Here is a 20,964-nt window from a genome sequence, read left to right as displayed (position 1 = left end):
TTTACAGTTTTCTTCTCTGTATCTTTTCTGTAAAAAGGTTAAAAATCAGGATACCCTTTTTAAGTTATTTTCTTTTAAATACATGCTTTCTTTTAGGGGTGCTCAAGATAGGCGTGTGTGTATGGAAATAAGATAGTAGGAAGTCTGTTAAAAACTTTAGTCAAACCAGTTGTCTTGAGATATACAGTCTAGTGGTCTCTCTTCCCTGCCCACCCCCCGCACCGAGTTGTTTCTTCTTAGTCTAGGCTAATGAATTCCAAATTTATTGAAGATTTAGAAAACGTAAACTTCTCTAAGCATTACAGGGGACAAGGGAACAAAGTATTATTTGCCTAACAGTTAATGACAAGATTTTTTTTAGTGGAAGAGGGAGTTGATAAGAAGACTTAATTCTGTGAAAATGTATTTATTTTTTTATTTCCCAGGCAATGTACTACGTTTTCTATCCTTTTAAAACCCAAAATACACCATGCATTTTTGGATATGTTTGTCTGATAAATCCCCCAGACAGTTATTATATGAAGTGTGAGCCTATAATCTCTTTCTTCAGTGCCAGTTTATTAACTTGTGAATGAAGAAATAGAAGGTCTCTCAAATGAGTTGAGCCATTTAAGTGGGCTGCTACTCTCTTTTCTGTGTTTAATAGTTAGTGTTCCATACTGTGCTAAAGAAATTTGTTTCTTTGTTCTTTTAGCCCTGTGCCAAAGGATAGAGAGAAGTTATATTTCAAGCTTAAACAGGGAATTGAGAAGAAAGTGGTGATTACAGTTCAGCAACTCTCGAACAAAGAACTGGCCATTGAAAGGTGAGATTCCTATAAAAATAGTGCAGTTTGAGCTTTTGAGAGAACAGTATTTAATGTTCTTTTCCCTGGCTTTTCAAGTTATGTGGAAGGAAAAAATACAACAATAACACAAAGTATTGTTGCACAATGTAATTGATTTGTAGGTGTGCAGTTTAGTTTTAAATTTCTTTTGAAGTATTTGTGTCATTTTTAAGTGAAAACAAGAAACATAGTCTGTAATACTCAAAGATTCTTGGGTTTTTTGCCTTTTAGTTGTCTTTTTGAATGTGGTGTTAGGATACTTAGGACATTGAAATGCTTTTGCTTTCCATTGTTTTTTAAGTAGTGCAAAAACATGTGTTTATTGTAATCCTGCATTACCAGCATCTCACTATTTAGTAAAAGTAACCATGTTTGGTTGTCTGAGCTATGTTAAACCTTGGAGCATATTAATTTGTTAGATCAATATACTGGAACACTGCAAGTTTGTACTCAGCCTGCTGGTTAGAAGCAGCAGTCTTCTGGTTCAGACTTCAAGATGTGTAGGATTCCTTTGTAGTTTTGTTACAGTATGATTCTAACGTCTATCTTCGAGTGGTGGTGAAGAGCCCAGGAATGGTTGATGTTGTATTTCCTGGAAATTACATGAAGGGAATCTCTTTTGGACAATATAACCTGACCTTCTGTGCAAAGCTTTTGCACGAGAAGTGGGCCATGAAGGTGAAGAATAACTGTTAGTTAATGTTTTCATTAACAGCAGACTCTTGTTACTACAGTAGCACTAGGTATTGTATTAATTTAAATTGGGGAATTCCTTCTCAATAGCACAATTTTTAAAAATAGCAGATGCCACCAGATGGCAATCTTATCAAAAGAGTAGCAATAGGAGAATTCAATTTTAGTGAAAAGGAAATTCAAGATAACAGGAGAATCAAGGAAAAAACCCCACAACCCTCCCAAAACCTAAGACTGATCTCTTGACTTGCTTTCAAGCTTTTATTCCAAAAATGAAACTAAAATTTTAGGCAAGGAATATACAGCAGATTTTTTTATCATTGTTCTTTTGTGTTGTAAAATTGTGCTTTTGCTATTCAGTGGCTTTAAAAAAATATATTTTCAATGTACTTTTAATTTAAATAATTTTGGTTTCAGAATTCAGTTAATGAATGATAAATGCTCTTTTAAGCATTTCTGAATAGCATTTGATTATTGGGTTTTTTTTCCCCAAAAAAGTACAGATACCTTCCTTTTATTTTGATGATGTACCTAGCTTTAATTTTTATGTTGTTTAGGATATTCAATTAGGATATTATTTTTATCACCACAGCCTTTGCTGATAAAAAGTTATTTAATTGATATGACATACACAGGCTTGTAAGTCATTTTATGTGCTTACCCTACATAATATTAAAATTCAAAACTGGTATAGAAGATCAACAGAGGTTAAAGCAGACAGTGAGCTTCCAAGCAATTTAATGTTTCTTCAGAAGTATTTCTAAGTGGAAATTATAAAGTGAAAAAATGTTGCTAAAGAAATTTGGTCTCTGGTCTAAAGAATTAAAGAATCTTTCTTCATGGGCTCAGAAGAATAAACCTGGTATCACTCAGAGAAACTTGCCACCTCGTGGTATTCACATGGGGCTTACGGCTGGGTTAGGTTGATAGTGTAGGTTACTGCTGGTTGAGTTACTTTGGTCCTTTCTGTCTTTGTGGCCTGTTTGACCTGGGTTTTGCCTGGTTTTATCTAGGTCAGAGCAAGTAAAGAAATTATGTTCATTCCTGTCTCCCAGGTTTGAGTTGTGTGGTGCTACATAGGTTCAGTTCCCACAATGTGGGATATCAAGTCTCAGTTGTTTACAGGACTCAAGAAGAAAATTCTGGTTAATGATCGGGGGCTTTAAGAAAGTTGTTCTGAAGAGTGAAATAGCCTTTCTTTCTGAGAAATGAGAAGATTGACTGTTCTCAATAGAGTGGTGTTTAAATATAGTATGCTACCAGTCATATGGGAGAGTTAATACCAAGTTATGTAGGTATAGCTTGAGTTAAAGTCTAGACTGGTGTCCTTAGAGCTGATGTACAGAATATTGGTTGGTTGCTCAGTAGCAGTTGAAACTCTTAAAGATCATGTTACCATGTTAATTCAATACCATTAGCCTTATCAGTGGGTAGCATTTGTATTTATATAAATGGAAATACGTATTAGTGAAGAATAATTTCAGTTCTTTTTTTGCAGGTCTAGAAACTAGTTGAATTTAAACAGAGCAGTGCACCTGCACATAGCCACTTGGTAGCAAGCTGGAAGTGCAGAAACCCCAACATGTCAAAAGTGGCAAGACTGAGGGCCACAGTGTGTGCTGGTCGTTTCAAATCCTGGGTGTGTGGTTCAGCCTCCTCAAATCAGAGGCTAAATCTGTCGATAACTGTTTGTGTAAAATCTAGCTGCTCTGCAAGTGAGGGTCCTGAACTCATTTGAACTCATTTTGCTCTTTGAACTTAGTGGGAAGAGCAGCCCTGAGTCTTCTAGTAGCAGGGTGCTGCCAGTAATCATAAATATCTGCTTCTGTGAGAGGCAGGGGTTACTTGATCCTGACTCCCACTGTTTTGGAAGCATACTTAGCAAAAATTTCGGCTGGCACACATTAGAACTTGTGCTCATCTGAGAGATGCACAGCACGAGCTAGGATCTGTGAGCTGTTGCCTTTGAAAAGCACAGATATTTTGCCTGCCTCTGAGTCTTCACCTTACAGTTTTCTTTAGCAGAGGTACCAGAAGCTAGTGACCCCTCTACTACTATAAATCATAGACGTCTCAGAGCTGTTCCTACCCCAGGAACAAAAAGTAGTAAGCCAGTCTGCTGTAACGTTCTGCCTGGTGTAATTAGTTTAGCAGAGAAGCTGGCTTGTGTGTTTAAATACAAGTCCTAGCATCATAGCTGGCTTGGTTGCTTTACATGGCACTGCATTATGCTAGACAGATAAGTCAAAATTCTTGTCTACTGTTTTATTTACCACGTTGATTTTTAAGATTCTAGTAGCAAAAGAATATGGAAAAGGAAAAATACAATTGTGGACGTAAGTTACTGTTTAAGTGTAATGAGGTGGAAAATGAAAATCATGTAGCCAAATGTAATAGGGGTAAACTTACTAGATGGTGTAATAATTGCGTATCTTCAAGACTTTTACAGTTAATAGCGATAATGAAATGATAGTTATTTTATATATATATATATATAAAAAAAAAATTACATGTCTGTTCATGATATTGTGCTTTCCTGAAAGCTGTGAAACTATTTTATCTTCATTGCTAACCTGTGAATGTTCATATAATCTCTTACAATTTGTTTGCTGAAAACCCCAAATTATCATTTGGATAAATGGGTAGCCCAGATGACAGAACTGCTTTTGTTCAGATATAGAGAAGGTGGGAATGGGGGGCTCTTCCTGGTGCATTCAAATACCTAGTGGAAAGGTATGGAGGAGATGGAGCCAGACTCTTCTTGAAGGTGCAGAGTGGTAGGATTAGAGTCAATGGACACAAGTTACTTCACTGGAAATTCCTCTGCTGAAGTAGGCCAGTTGTTGTGAATTCAAAGGGAGTTGAGCGCTGGAACAGGTTGCCAAAATAGATCATTCATTCCCTGTTCACAGAGCTGCTCAGAACTTGACTTGACAAAACCCTGGGCAACCTGGATGAAGTTGGTCATACTTTGAGTAGAGGTTTGGGTCAGATTGCTTGTAGAGATCAATTCTGGTTTACACTGTTCTGAAAGTAAGTGATAGAAAGTGCTATGTCTGATTATTAGAGAATTGAGCTGTACAGAAGAAAAATTCTCAAAGTAAAACCCTCTGAAACATGACCTGATTTTTCCATAACATTACGTGATGGAATTGCTTTCAACTTGGGGTTTTTTTCCTCATTTGAGATCTAACATTTTTCAAAGTCTGGGCAAAATGGCTTGCAGCTTATGCTACAAATACATAATTCTGTTTGGTATTTTTTTTTATTCATAATGGAATATATTCAAAGGAGAGAAAGATAAAGATGATTTGCAGAAACTTCAGACCTGGCTTTGTGCCTTCAGTATTCGGAAAGTTTGGAAAGTCTGAATGTTTTAGGAATTTTTTTAGGTTTTTTAGTTTTAAAAATGCTAAGAACATTTTGTTGTCAAATGATTGGGTGGGAATTCTGGAATTCGAGGCCCTGTATAGCACAAGTTCAGTTTTAAAAAAAATTAATAAAGAATGGAAGTCTAAAAATTGAGCAAATAGGTGTTTGTATTTTTTTTAAGAGCCCATGATGCTACATGATGTTTTATGCCAGTGACGTTATGGGTGTTAGAATAGGTGAATTTGTAACTTTTCTTATGATTATATGTAAGTGATTTTTAAAATGGACTGGGAAGAGAGTGAATTTCTTCTTGCCGATCTCCATCACTAATGTACAGGAATTGTTTGTGTCTTTAAACTCAGTATTCTGAGTTGTCTCTAAGAATAATTGATTGTTCACAGATCAGACACTGATTTCTGTCATCTTTATTCTGGAAAGTAATTTCATTGTTGTTTCTATAGTACATATTGTGATGTTTCTTGAGCGTTGCCATAACACTAAAAATATTTCTAAGAAAGGTTTTCTTTAAATTAGAAGCAGTAGGTGGTTGTGCCATTATGTTCAAGAAAATACTTTTGTATTTTGAAGAGCTAATATCTATCTATTTTTTCTTTGCTTTTGTTTTTTTTTTTTTTTTCTTTTTCCCTAAATAAACTTCACAGGTGCTTTGGGATGCTACTAAGCCCTGGACGAAATGTGAAGAACAGTGACATGCATTTACTAGACATGGTAATACTTAGCTCTAATAACCTGTTTGGTAAGATAGAGGTGATTTAAAAAAAAAACCAAAACAAACCTCTCATCTGTTTGGTTTTGTTTGGTTTTTGTTTCTTAAATCCTGGGGTTTAGATCTTCAAACTAGAAAAAAACTTGTTACATGCAATGGACAAAATATTTCAAGTAATGTCAAAACCTGTGTCATCTGTTTTTTGTTCAGTTGGTGAAGCACTGATTAGGTCAGCTGACAGCTGGTTGTTACAAATAACTATGCTTTCTGTATTGTATCAAGCATGTTGCCTAGAAATTTAAAGCAAATATTTTTTTTTTTTATATTTGGGTGTTGGGGAGGTGCTCATATTTTTCCAAGGTGCTGAAAATTTTGCATTTATTTTCTTTATTTGAATTTCAATTCTTGCTCTGTTTGATGTATTCTTGTCTTCTACAATCTTCGTTTCTTAGAGTTGCTTCTAAGAGAACTACAAAATAGTATGGTATTTTCTGTGATAATATCAATTTACTTTCACACTGTGGATAAGAACATCCCTTTTCAACTCAAGAAGTGCTTTAGTTAAACCAATCAAACATTTTGTGGCTATGCAGTTATCCCAGTTTTGTCTAGTCCATTTTATTCATGTTGATGATTCTAGCTATCAGTTCTCTTCTCAGACTCTTTTATTTACCTGTTTGTATCTACTAGCTCATTTTTCCTGGTTTTATTGGCTGACGTTATTTCTGATTTTCCGTTTTTATTATTTGATTAGAAAATCAAATAAATGAGAGTTATGGAGTGTAATGAATTGGCTTCTATAAATCTATGCAACACTTCTTTACTGCATGGATTGTATATTTGAATTCCTGTCTTTAGTGCACCTATAATTCTATTTACATTTACATTCCAGGTGCATTTAACTGCTAGATGTAATGGCTTATTAGTTCATTTCTTGGCTATAGCATATGCATATAAATTTGTGTTTTCCTTTCAACCCCCTTTCTCCCTCTTTAAATCTGGAGAACTCGGTCACTCTTACTGCTCTACCACAAATTGGATTGCAGAGTAGGAATGTCAGTCTCCTTTCAGCTATAAAGTGGCTACCCTTACAAGCCTGTCAGATCCATAGGAACTGTCCCAGAAAACTTCAAGAGCCATGTACTTGCCTCATACTAGTAATGGCTCATATGTGCAGGTCATGTACTTTGATTATTCCCAGCAGGTCTCTAAGAAATATTTTTAGAAGTAACAGATGTGTAGCAAAAGATTATCTTAACCAGATTTAGAGGCGTTACAATTAATACTAACTTCATCATATGTGCCTGTTTTGACTTTATCTGCATTTTGTCCTGAATGTAAGTAGAGAGCCTGAAATTTGGCTCTTTAAATCTCAAGTTCCTATGGACTGGAATTCCAGTTCATTGGCATACATACAAATGTTAAGTCCATGCCTGAGCAACTCAGGGAGAAATCTGGCAGAGGTATGATTATGGATTGGGAAAACTCAGACTGACCTCTGAGTTAGAGTTGTCAAGGCCTTATTCTATTAAGTTATTTTTGGTTTTGTTTTTTAGTTTTTTGGGTTTTTTTCCTGGATCAATTCTGTGTATGCTGTGGGGCTAGTTTAATTTTATGGAGTCTCTTGTAATTCATCTTCTCCTAACAACCATCTTGGCTGCTTAGAAAGCAGAGTGGCAGACATCCCACCACACTTTCACGCTTCTGATATGCATTAAAAAAATATGTTGATGAACTATTTTGTCTAAATTTTCTTATGTAATGTTTCTCCTCTCTTCTTCTGAAGTTTCTTCCTTCTCTCCCATTTCCCTGTAACCATTCTCAATCCGTTATTTCATATTCTTTATTTAGATTGTGTTGTCTAGAGCAAACACAATCTTACTCTGAAGTTCCTACAACTGTTTCCCCTCCCCATATTCAATCTTTTTGATCTCAAACCATAACTAATAATCCTGTGTGGTTTTGTTTTTAGGAATCCATGGGAAAGAGTTCTGATGGGAAGGCTTATGTAATTACTGGAATGTGGAATCCTAATGCACCCATGTTTCTAGTCCTTAATGAGGAAACTCCTAAAGGTAATTTAATCTAGTTTGTAAATTTGTTTTACCTGACATGGGTTTGGTGTATGTATTTTCTCCTGAGAATAGTGGTGCACATGCCTGAGTACATATGCCCTTATGTTCCAAGAGTCTGTGGGTAGGAACTTTTCTGCATAAATATATGCAACATAGAAATATGAATAATTGTTCATAGAACTGTGTGTTGCTCATTTGGAGATGTTAAATGTCTGGGGCTTATGTGCCTGTTCTCTGGTTATTGGGACTTTTTGGACCTAAGCGTGCAGAAGTTGTTTTCCAGCTTCTGTACTCAGCAAAGCAGTATAAATAGTAGGCATTGCTATTCTCTTTCTTTTAGTTTTGAGGTGAGTTGGTTAGAAATAGCATTACATTCCCTTCATCTTGGGGCAGCTGGAAGTGATGCACTGAAGTGCTTGATTATATAGCACCATTTCTTATTGTGAGAATTTATTCTCGATGTGATGTAAAAGGTTTGAATGCAAATCTGGCGTTCGTGAACTCTGCCTTGGGATAGGAAGCATCAGGTGCTTAAAGGCACATTCGAGTATGTACAGCCAGTGTCACTGCTGTTGCTGATGGATTTTCAAACCATCAAACCACATTATTTCTTGTAGCATATAGGCAAAGTGCAGCTCAACACAGTTTCTATTTTACGCTCTGACTTTGTGTGTGTGGTGTGGTTTGGTTTTGTGATGTGGGGCTTTTTCTTTCTTTTTTCTTCTTTTTCTTAAATTTATTTCTTAAATGCTCGCTTTCCTCTTTGGTCTGATAAGACAAGAGATCCTAGGGGTCTGTACTGTCTGGTTCTAAGTGTTACTTTAAAAATCTGTGCTTCCAGCAAGAGAGCTATTGGCTGTGATGCAACGTAGTGGTTACTACCTCTGTCTGAGTGTTGCCAGAAGCAGCAAACCTTTTCTTGCACTGTAAACCTGCAGAATACACTTGGTGTGTTATCAGTCTTGTCCTCTGGTCAGCTGATCCTGCATTCTCCTTGAAAAAGTTGGAGTTATGCTTCAAGTATCAGGAAGATGGAGCTATTACAGGTTAAGATTACTGATCCATGCTTTGCTTCAAAAATATGTTTTGCTGCTATGAGGAGTGTCTGACCCTGAGAGTGGGATTGGGAGGTGTAAGATGTTTTGAGTCCTTTTAACTGATAGGGTATCAGCACAGACAAAAAATGTTGTGAATTGTTTTTCAGTGTTGTGAGAGGATAAACAATGCTTTAGGAGATCCTTGACATTGATTTGCTATACATGAATACATATATATATATATTTTTTTTCCGATAGCAGTAAGTACACTTTAAAACACGACCTTATCCTGTGCATGTTCCTTTTCTCTGAAGGGGATTAGGAATCTTCATGGTGTTTACTTTGCATGGCATTTTGCTCCTGTCTTTAAAACAAAGACATACTGCCTTTGTTTTAAAAAGTTATCAGAGTCACTTTGTATGCTGTTTAACGCGTATTCTCATTCTATACAGCAGGCATATAGGGTGTAAAACTCAGATAAATAAAATAGGTGCAATAGAATCAATAATTCTGTAGAAGGGGTCTTCGATCTGAAAAACTGATTACTTTTGTCATTTGTTGCTTTGAGAAATGTGAACTTTGACTTATTTGTTTGTATGTGACTTATTTTTGTGTTTTAGATAAGTGTGTATTCATGACTGTGGCAGTGGATATGGTTGTTACTGAAGTAGTAGAGCCAGTTCGTTTTTTGCTGGAGACTATTGTGCGTGTGTATCCTGCCAATGAACGCTTCTGGTACTTCAGCAGAAAAACCTTCACAGAAACTTTTTATATGAAGCTAAAACAGGTAATGCATGTTTGTTTTTTAAAGCAAAGTTGATGCTGGTAGCATTTTTTGTCTGTCTTAATTTGGCCTTTATAAAAGCTAGCATGACACCTGCACCTCAGTAGTTTGTTTCTTTTAACTGTTTGTTTTTGAGATGCTTAAATGCGTAATGGTTGTGGAACCTGTATAAATGTCCTGTGCCTATGTGTCACGGATTAACCCAGCTGACAACTAAGTCCCGCACAGCGACTCATTCGCTCCCCACCTGGTGGGATGGAGGAGAGAATTGGAAAGCTAAAAGTGAGAAACCATGTGAACTGAGATAAAGACAGTTTAACAGGTAAAACGAAAGCTGTGTGCACAAGCAAAGCAAAACAAGGAATTTGTTCAGCACTTCCCATTGGCAGGCAGGTGTTTAGCCGTCCCCAGGAAAGCCGGGTTCCATCATGCATAACAGTTACTTGGGAAGACGAAGTGCCATGCCTCCAAACATCCCCTCACCCTTCTTTCTTCTTTCCCTAGCTTTATATGCTGACCACGATGTCCTGTGGTCGGGAATATCCCTTTGGTCAGTTGGGGTCAGCTGTCCTGGCTGTGTCCTCTCCCAACATCTTGTGCTGGGGGTGGTGTGAGAGGCAGAAAAGGCCTGTGTAAGCACATACAAACACTGTTTCCAGCACACATCCAAAACATAGGCCGATACTGGATGCTGTGAAGAAAATTAACTCTACTCCAGCCAAAACCAGCATGCTATGTAAACTCAATTATAATGAGTCATAAGTCCATAAGTCATTGGCTTTGTGGGCTTAAACAATTTTGAACCTACCTATTGAATTCTTTATAGTTTCATGGCCTGTGTGCAGATATCTAAAGCCAAGTCCATTTGGTTGGTAAATTTGGGAAATCACTATTCCAATTTTTCACTCTAAAATCAACTATTATGTAAGAAGGGGAAATCCTGGCTGCTGAGAGGTGGCTGTAAGAATAAGAAATAACTGGTTTTCTAAAACTCTTTTCTCTGAAGTATTTCAGTTTGTCAGTCCCTAGGAGTTTGGCTTTGTAGCCAGGTTGTGCAAACACTGCTCAATTCTACAGAGGGGAGGAGTGGTTAAGGTAAAGCTTAATGTATAGTTGTGTATTCCCTTTTATGTCAGCTTTCCCAGTCCTGTGCTTGTGTGATTAATGTGCATTTATTTCTTCCTGAAGTACTGAAAGATGATATATCCGTCTCATCTGGTAATGTTTCTTGAATAGTTATCTGTTGAGCAGGATCATCAAATGGTTTGGATTGGAAGGGACCTTGAGGACCATCTAGTTCCAGCCCCTTGCCATGGGCAGGGACTCCTTCCACTAGACCAGGTTGCTCTGAGCCCTGTCCAGCCTGGCCTTGAACGCTTCCTGGGATGGGGCATCCAAAGCTTCTCTGAGCAACCTATTCCAGTGCCTCACCACCCTCACAATAAATCTACCCTCTTGCAGTTTAAAACCATTCCCCTTGCCCTGTTGCTACAGGCCCTTGTAAAATGCCTGTCTCCATTTTTCTCATAACTGCCCTTTTAAGTATTGAAAGGCTGCCATAAAGTCTCCCTGGAGCCTTCTGTTCTCCAGGCTAAGCAACCCCAATTCTTTCAGTTTGACTTCATAGGAGAGGTCCTGCAACCCTCTGATCATTGCTGTGGCCCTCCTGTGGACTCATTCCAACAGGTCCATATCCTTCTTATGTTGGGGGCCCCAGAACTGAATGTGGTACTGCTGGTGGAGGGGAGAATCACCTCGTTCAACCTGCTGGCCATGTTTGTTTTGATGCAGCCCAGGACATGGTTGGCTTTCTGGGCTGCAAGTGCACATTGTCAGGTCATGGGGGTGCTGGTGGACAAAAAGCTCAACAAGTCCTCCTCCTCAGGGCTACTCTTAATCCATTCTCTGCCCAGCCTGTGTTGATACTGGGGGTTGCCCTGACCCAGGTGCACAGGACCTTGCACTTGGCCTTGTTGAACTTGATGAGGTTCACATGGGCCCACCTCTCAAGCCTTTCATGGTTCCTTTGGTTGGCATCCCTTCTCTTCAGTGTGTCAACTGCATCACACAGCCTGGTATCATCAGCAAACTTGCTGAGGGTGCACTCAATCCCACTGTCCATGTCACTGACAAAGATGTTGATCAGCAGTGGTCCCACTATGGACCCCTGAGGAATGCCACTTGTCACCAGTCTCCTCTTGGACATTGAGCCATTGACCAAAACTCTTTGAGTGTGACCATCTAGCCAATTCCTTATTTTCCAAGTGGTCCACCCACTTCAATGCTGAAGTCTCTTCTGTTTTTGGCATTGTGAGGTACATAAAGTATCTCTGCCTACCCATTAGCATTGTAGGATGATGTGCAAGTGCATGCTCCTGCAGCAGCTGGTGACTTGCTTTCTCTAAAGGCTTCTGTTGTGGTGTTGGTTGAAAATGTGAACAGCAGAAGCGTACTGTGCCATTTGTATTGGAATAGTGTCCATCATCTTTAACTAATGAAACCAAAGAGCGGTGATTTAATTTTACTTAGCCTAATGGGAATCTTTGAGTTGTTGTCTTCCTGTGGGGTATAGTAATAGGTCTGAAAAAGCAAGCTATGTTGATATTACATGGCAAAAGTGCTGCTGTGTTTAACAGTGAGTAAATAAATCTCATGCAATGATGTTTCTGTATTTCTTCTAGAGATTAGCATAGCAACTTAGAATTTAAGAAAATCTGGGAAAACCAACTGTCATATGCAAATGTTGAGATGATCTACGTTTTGAATTTAAAGAAAATACACTTGAAAATATTACATTCTCAGCTGTTTGATACTTATCTATAATCAGTTAAGCTTTCCTTTTAAATCACTTACAACTGTACCATTTTAAATTGAGTGACATGGATGCTTTCTTTTTTTCTTTCTCACCCCTTATAATGTGACAAACACATGTGCCTCCCCTCTTTGAAGAAACACATGCATTTCTTCCTGCCGTAAAATTCTGAGGAGCTGTTCCACAGATTTTTGGGAAACAAATGCTTTTAATCTTTGTAATCTTTCTATAAGAAGAGGTCCTGATTATGGATGACAGGATCTCTCTGGTTCACCTGTTGCAAGTCCTTATTTAGCTGATTATCCATTGGACAGGACTATTGCAATAGCTGTTCCTGCCCTGCCAATACTGTGAAAGGCACTGTACCTCAGGGCACTCTTCCTCCTGGGAGAATAACATTGCAAACAGCACTGGGATCAGCCATTTGTGACCTTTTTGGGAAAGCAGTTGAGCATAAGTAGACTCTAGGGAATATAACAGCAGATTAATATCAAAAGCCTCAGCTCCAAAGAGAGGTGGCTTCTCTGTGCAGGACAATGAGTCCTGTAGTATAATTTTGTGCTGATGTAAAATCCTGACGATAATGCTGTCCGTCATTGTGCAAATTTAGCATGTTTGACTGTGGGTGAGAAATTCATGCGTGCAGTCTGCCCAGTTTAAGTTCTCGCATGCAGGGCCCTTGCAGGAGACTTCAGATCTGGGCTGTCTCAGGAACGTGCCCATTCCACTAAGGAAGCATCCATTACTTATGTTCCAAAAGAAAGGAAGCAATAAAATGGCATTTTCCTACAAGGGGTAAATGGGACTTGTCTGTATTAGCAGAGTGAAAGCAGAATTCTTCCAAGGAAGGATTCAGGTAGATTTAATAGTCTGAACCAAGACTGGTTGAAGTGCAGTCAGTTACGAGGAATGACATAAATGCAGGTTGCTGCATGATTTAGATTGTTTTATCTATCTATCTATCTATCTTGCTATGTTACTCATGCACATTTTCATCACTAGAACATGATCCTTATAAAGGTGGATTCCTGTAGATAGCAAATTTCTGCTTCAGAAAAAAACCCAAAAACCCCAAATTATTTGCATTGTATGGGGAGACATCTTGCAGTTAACTAGAACAAGCTGAACACTTGTAATTCTTGTAACATGCAACAAAATCCACAGCACCTCACAGCTTATTCCCTCAAAAATAAAGGCTATAGATAGCAATGGTTAATAATATTAGTGGCATCAATACTTCATTGATTTAACCAAGTACTTTGTAATTACTTGATAGTGGTGTTCTGTGAGAATAGAACAGGCATAATGGTGCTAATATCGTCCCGCTAAATGTTACAAAATGCAGGGTATTTATGCCTACACCCTGAATGAAGTTCATTAAGTTGACTTAATGAGAAGTTCAGTCAGCAAAACTGGCTGATAATTGGAGCCACTGCTTCCAAGGAGTATCAGCTTTAAAGGAAACAGAACTGAATGATTAATCTAAAATACAGTAGGGAAGTTTTCTCAGTAAAAAATAATTTGTATTGTATTAGTTCAAGCAGTCCCTATTTAAGCTACCCATCTGCATAATTTCATCAGCTTGTTGCAATTGCAAGTGCTGGTCAGCAGTTCATGTGGATCTCCAGCAAAGGTGCTAATGGAGTCTTTCAACTTTATAATTTTTTTTTTAAATCATGTTTTTTTAAAACACATTGAATATTCTTTCACTGAAATTGTGTTCTTTTTCATGGTTAACTTGATGTTTCTAATATGTGAAAGAAGTTACTTATTTTAACTGGTTAGGCAAGATGCACGAAGAACAAAATAGCAGATTTTGGGCTAGTTCATTTAATACAATCATTAGTTTGCAGTTTTATACAACTCCCTACAAATGTATTAATCACTCAATAATAATTGTGTTCACAACTGTATCCCAGAGGACAACTAATACTGCTTTTATTTTTAAACTTGCAACTTTGTATCCAGTGCTTAACATGTGGGTAACTAACTCTTTTTCATGTGGAAGCCCATTGAACATGAAAGACTTTGATTGAACGGAACCTTTCCAGTTTGACCTAAAAGAACATAAACAACTTCCCCCTGCCCCCCAGCCTTTGAGGTAGTTTGCCTTGAAAGCTAGCAAATTCCTAGAGAGACAGATTTGGAAGAAAAACTGCTTTTACAGAACAAAATTATTTCCACTGATCTCAAATTATTTCTGATGTCAAATATATATATTGTTACAGATACCACATGCAAATTTCCAAGTTAATGTAACTGTTAGATTGACAGATGATTTGTCCACGTGCACACACACACACATATATAAAAGTAAAGAACAAAAAATAACCTTAGGCTACAAACACAAATTTCATAGCTAGGTACAGCCAATACTTTTCCCTGTTGAAAGCAGTATATTACAAATTATGCTCACTGGAAGAAGTATGATTTTTTTCTGTTTTTTAATGAGTAAAACACTACAAAGGAGCTTTTCACAATTTATGGCTTTCAAAAAGCATGAGGTTTTGTTTCTTCTTTAGTCTTGTCTTTACCTACTAAAACCTCTTACCATTAATTAAACACACACATACACCTCAACCTCAGGCATTCCATTCCTGTGTCTGTGATGTCAGTTACTCAGATATTTTTCCTGTTCTTAGCTTTTGTTTTCGCTGCGGTTTCTCTTTGACCTAATCTCATTGTAGCTATTTAAAATGAGAAGCTTTTTTTATCATTGTTCTGAACAATACTTAAAATGGTTTTTTAAGAGGGAGCTTTGGAAATAATGCAGTTTTATTTATATTTCCTACCTATAAAACTTGGAGAAACAGAGCTGTCAATTATTGCCAGTCTGCATGTGCCATTGCAAAGATATCTGAGGGAGCCTTGCCCAAACTATTGTTTAGCCTTGTTAGGAGATTTGTTTGTATGTGTTTAGGTTTGGTTTTGGCATGCTCTTAGAACTGTGTTTATCACCAGTGGGGACCTAATACATACACGATTTTTCTTTTAGTCTGAAGGAAGGAGCCACGCAAGTGCTGGGGATGCAATTTATGAAGTTGTTAGTCTACAAAGAGAATCTGCGAGAGAGGAAGAATTGGTCAGCCCAACAAGTGGAGGAGGGCCTATGTCATCGCAGGAGGATGAGGCAGAAGAAGGTAAGGATAAATGAGCACTTATAGTTCCCATAGGTTGTACTGTCACATTTCTGCTGTTAATTTACTCATTTAATTCTTTCTGTTTGTGTCTGTTAGAAGTACAACTATTCTGGACAAAAAGATCACGTGTAATTTTCTACTAGCAGCAGTTCTTTTTCTTTAGTAATGGTATTTTTACCAACGCATTATTTGGAGTTCTTCCAGTAGCAGCAGCAGACGACGCATGTCCATTTTTTTTCAAAATGTTTCAAAATGTTACTGATGTGCTCTGCTAACAAGATGGAAAACCTTTTTTAGAGAGATTGTCTTCTGATCAGAAGCCATTTGCTTTGAATGTGCTGCTAAAGGACAGCATTGAAATGGGCTTTGAAACGGCAGGCTTTAAATGCCTGTTCGTAAAGAAAACCAACAAAATCCCAATCAGACTCATACCAGGAATTCCCCCACTCCCAGTCGGTCTGCTTAGCATGTGCTTTGTTTTCCCTCATTTATAACTTGGGTTTACCAAAATATCTCCTGGTTCAGGTGGGATCGTGTCAGGGATTGCTGCTGTTCACGGACCCAGTGTATTTACTGCCCCTTCCAAAGCTAACAGTACCTCAGTGTCTCTCCCACTGGTGGTCTTTTTGGTAGGTTGGGATTTTTTTTAAGGCCCTTGGTCTACTCTTGTCTCCCTGTACTCCTGAGGGTTAGCCCATAGCATTCAGAATAGGCTTTATGCCTTTTTTGATCTGGACATCTCATCTACCAGAACTTGTGATCGTTAACAAAATTATTCCTCAGATTTCTGGCACTATTGTGTCAATACTACAAAAAGTCTCAGTTACTACAATTGGAAAAATTCCTTCTTGATTCTTAATTATAGGTAAGTAGTCGGATATTAGTTTATGCAATATGAATCCGAGCCCTGTGATGAATCGGGAGCAGACAGATGCAGTTACATGCTTGCTCTCTCCCAGTTACAAACAAAACCCCCCACCTATCCCAGGTGACACCAGGCTTACAAAACCCACAGCCAAAGTGCTCTTTGGTGAATCAAAAACCTACTGATTCCTTGGGGGAATGGGATGGGCATGGACTATCACCATTATTCCCTCCTTTGTATCAAGTACCACTTCTGAATAGTAAGAATACTATTTTCCCTAAAGGAACTTTTATATTTAATTGGTATTTGGGATTGCTTTACTGTTCATAGCAAGTATTATTTCAGACTTGACATTTGGGTCTTCAGGTTGAGCGTAGTGTAGTTCAACATCTGTGGGTGTTCTCTTGCTGGATGTTTGAGTCGTACAGTCAGAATGTTTTCTGGAGCTTGTTTGATAGGATAGGGTTTAAGTAATTACTTGAATACTTTTTTTTTTTTATATTGCTTCCTACTGGGAAGAGTAAAGCACTGTTCCAGGATTTGATGAATGTAGCACAATTAGTAATAATGTGGATATTGTCCTCTTGATGCTATTGTAGAATGGCTTTGTTTTATTACAGAGTAGAAGTATTCCACTGGGGTATGAACCTAAGTTTAACTTTGCTTTAGCTTCCTAATGCTAGTTTCCATATTTTAAATGTAGATTACTTCCTAGGAGAAGACATTAAAAATATCATGATGTGACTCTGTTCTCATGGAAACTGCATTTAGAGTTCTCTGCCTAGAAGTTATCTATCCTAGTGGATATGCAGGTTAAATGAGTCATTTGCAGTTGTTCTAAATAAATCACTTCATTCTTTTTCTTTCTTTTTCTTTTCAGGGTTCTAATTATGATGATGGGGGAAAAAAAACAAACCCTTGAATTTACAGTGTCTTGTCTTAGCCTTGGAAGAAGGCTTTTTCTTTTCATTATTGTTAAGAATGGCTACCTGGCCATATAGGTTTTTTTTCTGCTTGCAACCTGAGTAGGGCAGGTATGCATTATAAGGACTTCACTATTTCACAAGCCAAAGGCTGGTGTTCCCATTACAGCTATTGCTGATTGTTATCTGTTCTCTCTTTTTTTTTTTTTCCCTTATATATCCTCATATATATCCTACATGCCCACCAAATATTACTTAATTTACTTCAGAAGCACTATATGTTGCAGTTTCATTTGTATAGCAATGCATGCCTCATTTGCACTTTACCTGGTTTCTGTGTACTCTTTGTGTGTGCATACACACAGTTCAGTGGGTTGTCTTATGAGTATATGAATAAAGTTGTTCATAAGAAAGAAGGCATTTTTTTTCAATATTCTTGTTCTTTTTGTTTTAATGAAAGGCCAAACATGATTCCTGCCCTTCACAATAATGATTTAAAATAATTATTATACTAGTGTTAGGCATAGTCCCTTTCAAATATGCAGCAACTGCATATAGAAAGCTGTGATCCTATGTTCCCTAAGTAACGTTACTAGTTTTTAATATTATTTTCTCATTTTAGCTTTATTTTTCATCTGAACAGCTATATAAAAAAACTAAGATCTCTGCGAAGATTGTGCAATAGCTACTTGGGGATCTTTCAGGTCAACCTCATTTTTTTTTAAAAAAAATATTAACATTGTAATAGATATTTCTGGCAACCCAGTCATCTAAGGTTCCTTGCTTTAGAGATAATAATTCTAAAATATAATTAATATTAATGATTTCTTGTCAAAACCTAGGATGTAAAGTACGCTCCTTGATAAGAAGTTTTCTGTTAAATTCAGAACATAATTTTAAAAGATCTATAATGAGGAAATTCTTACATTTTGTGGAAAGGGTTCACATAAAGTGAATGTAAGTTTCAATTTTTATCAATAAGCAGAAATGTTCACTATTAATGTTTAATTTTAAGTAGAACTTTGTAACAAGGTGCAGAGCACAATTGGTTGAACTAATTTTTCTCCTTTTTGGAGTGTTAAGAGTAAGTGAGAACATGTACAGAAGTGATGGTTTGTATAGTGCATTATTCAAAAAAGACAAAGCTGCACAGAATGTTTTTATCATAACGTCATTCTATGGCAGGATGAAATGGCTGGCTGCATGTGTGAGCCAGAGGATTGGAGAAAATTGCTTTCCAGCAGAAGCATTTGCCAGGAGAATGTAGTCCTAGAAAGAAAGGAGAAGGGGGAGAAAAGGTTGGCTTCTTTTAGCAGCAGTGCATACTTAGACCATATATGAAATGACAACCTTCCATTTGCTCTAATATTTCTATTCCTTTTTTTTTTTTAACTATAATATAGTATTTTAGGAGAATACTAGATATAACTCCATTTGAGTTTCTTCTTGAATCAGAATAATGTTGGAAGGGTAAGGATCACTGTAAGTGGGAGCAATTCTGTTTAAAAACAGAAAATAGACTTTAAACCAATTGTATCTGAGTTGCACATTATTTTTAACCCCCCTGAAGTTTTATGTGATCCCAGGTGTCTGGTTACTAGCTCTTATTCCAATCCATAAATTGCCTGCAGAGCAAACTCGGAATGTTTAGCAGATGTCCTGAAACAGCTAATTCATGATAGGTAAAAGATAACATGCTTACCCAGTCTCCAAAAAGAAGTTTCTGAGCATGATTTATAGATTGTCTCTAGAACACTCTCAGATGACTTCCAGGAATACAGTGTTACTTGGATTTGTGTTTTTATTTACTTGCAACAATACATTTCTTGATGGGTTAGATACTACTTTTCTGACAGCTAGGAACTGAATAGGGATGCAGTTGACAGCATAGTGGATACTGATCCATGAACAGTGGACTTAAACTGAGAAAATTCCTATTGAAATGTGTTTGGTGTTTAGTTATTGGCCTTTAATAATAAGAGATTATATACAAATATGAATCTGTAGAAGTAAGAAAGAAGAGCAAAAGAGAAAAAAATAACAAACTCAAGAGGGTGGTACTTTATCTCTGTGTTCTCTCTAGCCATATGTACTCTAAGAAAAAGAGATATTATACAGTAGAAAAATTAACATGAGGTATGGAAACTCAGTGTGGAGATGGTGAAGTCTGACAATGAGAATAGAAATGAAAGGACAGAGGACCCTGAAAGCTTCAAAGAAATCTGTGTGACGTTTTGGATGGCACAAAAAGATGATGTGTACAGTAGATAAGGAGTGGGCAATACTAAATGATTGGAGATGATCAGCCAGACTAAATTAGGATATTGTGTCAAATGTTGTGGGTGGTAGAGCCCGTTTTTGGGATTCAGAAAAGCAAAGGAGTAGAGGTGGTGGTGTTTTAGGAGTCAGAACTATTGAGAGTATTTTGTGATAAAATAGGGGTTTACGATGAGGGATAGTGTGAAAAAATGAGGATGACTGAGTGAGAACAACAACATTAGTAGTGTAGAAATACTCCACTCTGCCTTTTTATCCAAATTAAAAATAGCTTGTTGGAATTCATAGGAACTGTTTGTTATCGTAATCCAATACAGAGTAACCTTGGTGGGTCCTAAACAAGATCAATTAAATCTGCATTGGAGTCTTTTTGCTATATCCATAAAAATGAACTAAAACTTTATAAACCCTAAATTCATTAGGTTATTTGGCTAGTGGCTGTCTTCAGACAAGAGCTCTTTGCTGCAGTTCTATTAAGAGATGAGTTGGAAAATACAAGCGCATCTGAAGAACGCCAGAAAAAATGTGATCCCTTCCTTAGTACATGAAAAAATCCCGAGTGCAGAAGACTCTGGTTCTTTTAATATGCTCTGAATGGTAACAATTCTTGTTGATAGCTACAGTTGTATTTAAATTTGTTCAGGCAAGTATGGCCTTTCTGTTAAAAGGCAAGTATTTGAAATTGAATTCGAAGCACTTTTATGGGTTACAGAAGTATTTAATGAAATTGCAGGGTTGTATATGAAATGGAATAACAGGGACTTTTAAGGTTATTTCTGTTCCAGATGTGTGGGGAGAGGGAAGTACAGGGAAGGTTGCTTGCCTGTGGCTCTGGTTCTTTCCTGTCCTCTAACCTAGATTACTATTGGAGTTCACTTGTAAACTAGGTTTGCAGGCTAGGCCCCTAAGAAATGTGTGACTTGCTCCGAGTATTATATTCCCCTCTTCCTCAGACACACCTGCAAGGTGCACCTGGGAACACATTGTAGGTAGGGATTCTTTCTTTTATAAAATCTGTTGCTCATGCTGACTTTGTGAAGTTCAAGGCAAAATATAATTCCATAATTCTGGCTGGCAGTTCATGAATGCTGCAGGGAAATCTCTTGATGGTTTTGGTTTATTCTTGCAGAATTATGGGAAAAATTACTTTCAGATTAAGGGAGCTTTCAGTTCCTTGGGTACATAGGTGAAATCTGTTTCTTGGATTTCAATCCTTTTTTTAATAACTTACATAAAATCACTTCAAGATTGTGGTACAATGTAGACAATTTTCAGTAATAAATGAGTATGAATTGGTGTTTGCATCTTGTCTGGAAGCAATTACAGATTATTTGAAATGTTTTGGATGCTTTATTTTTAGTAGTGATTACCTTTTCCTTGTCTGCCTATAAACAGTATGGGGTATTTTTGAAAGTAATTTGAAAAAGAATTTG

The 20,964-nt window shown here is 37.3% G+C and overlaps 1 protein-coding gene across 7 annotated transcripts in view; it reads left to right on the top strand.

The window, feature by feature from the left end:
* Nucleotides 1-20,964, top strand: part of RABGAP1L (RAB GTPase activating protein 1 like) — a 262,694-nt gene that overhangs the window by 32,588 nt on the left and 209,142 nt on the right. For all 7 annotated transcript variants that reach the window (XM_037404169.1, XM_037404168.1, XM_037404172.1 and 4 more), the window contains 5 exons: nt 695-805; nt 5,554-5,620; nt 7,591-7,693; nt 9,351-9,517; nt 15,322-15,466. In XM_037404169.1, coding sequence (XP_037260066.1) covers nt 695-805; nt 5,554-5,620; nt 7,591-7,693; nt 9,351-9,517; nt 15,322-15,466 — 593 coding nt within the window. The remainder of the gene's footprint in view (nt 1-694; nt 806-5,553; nt 5,621-7,590; nt 7,694-9,350; nt 9,518-15,321; nt 15,467-20,964) is intronic.

Source organism: Falco rusticolus, chromosome 11 (genome assembly GCF_015220075.1).
Source record: "Falco rusticolus isolate bFalRus1 chromosome 11, bFalRus1.pri, whole genome shotgun sequence".
NCBI classification, from domain to species: Eukaryota; Metazoa; Chordata; class Aves; order Falconiformes; family Falconidae; genus Falco; species Falco rusticolus.
The sequence above is the reverse complement of the archived record's forward strand: the minus strand, read 5'-3'. Positions and strand labels throughout refer to the sequence as shown.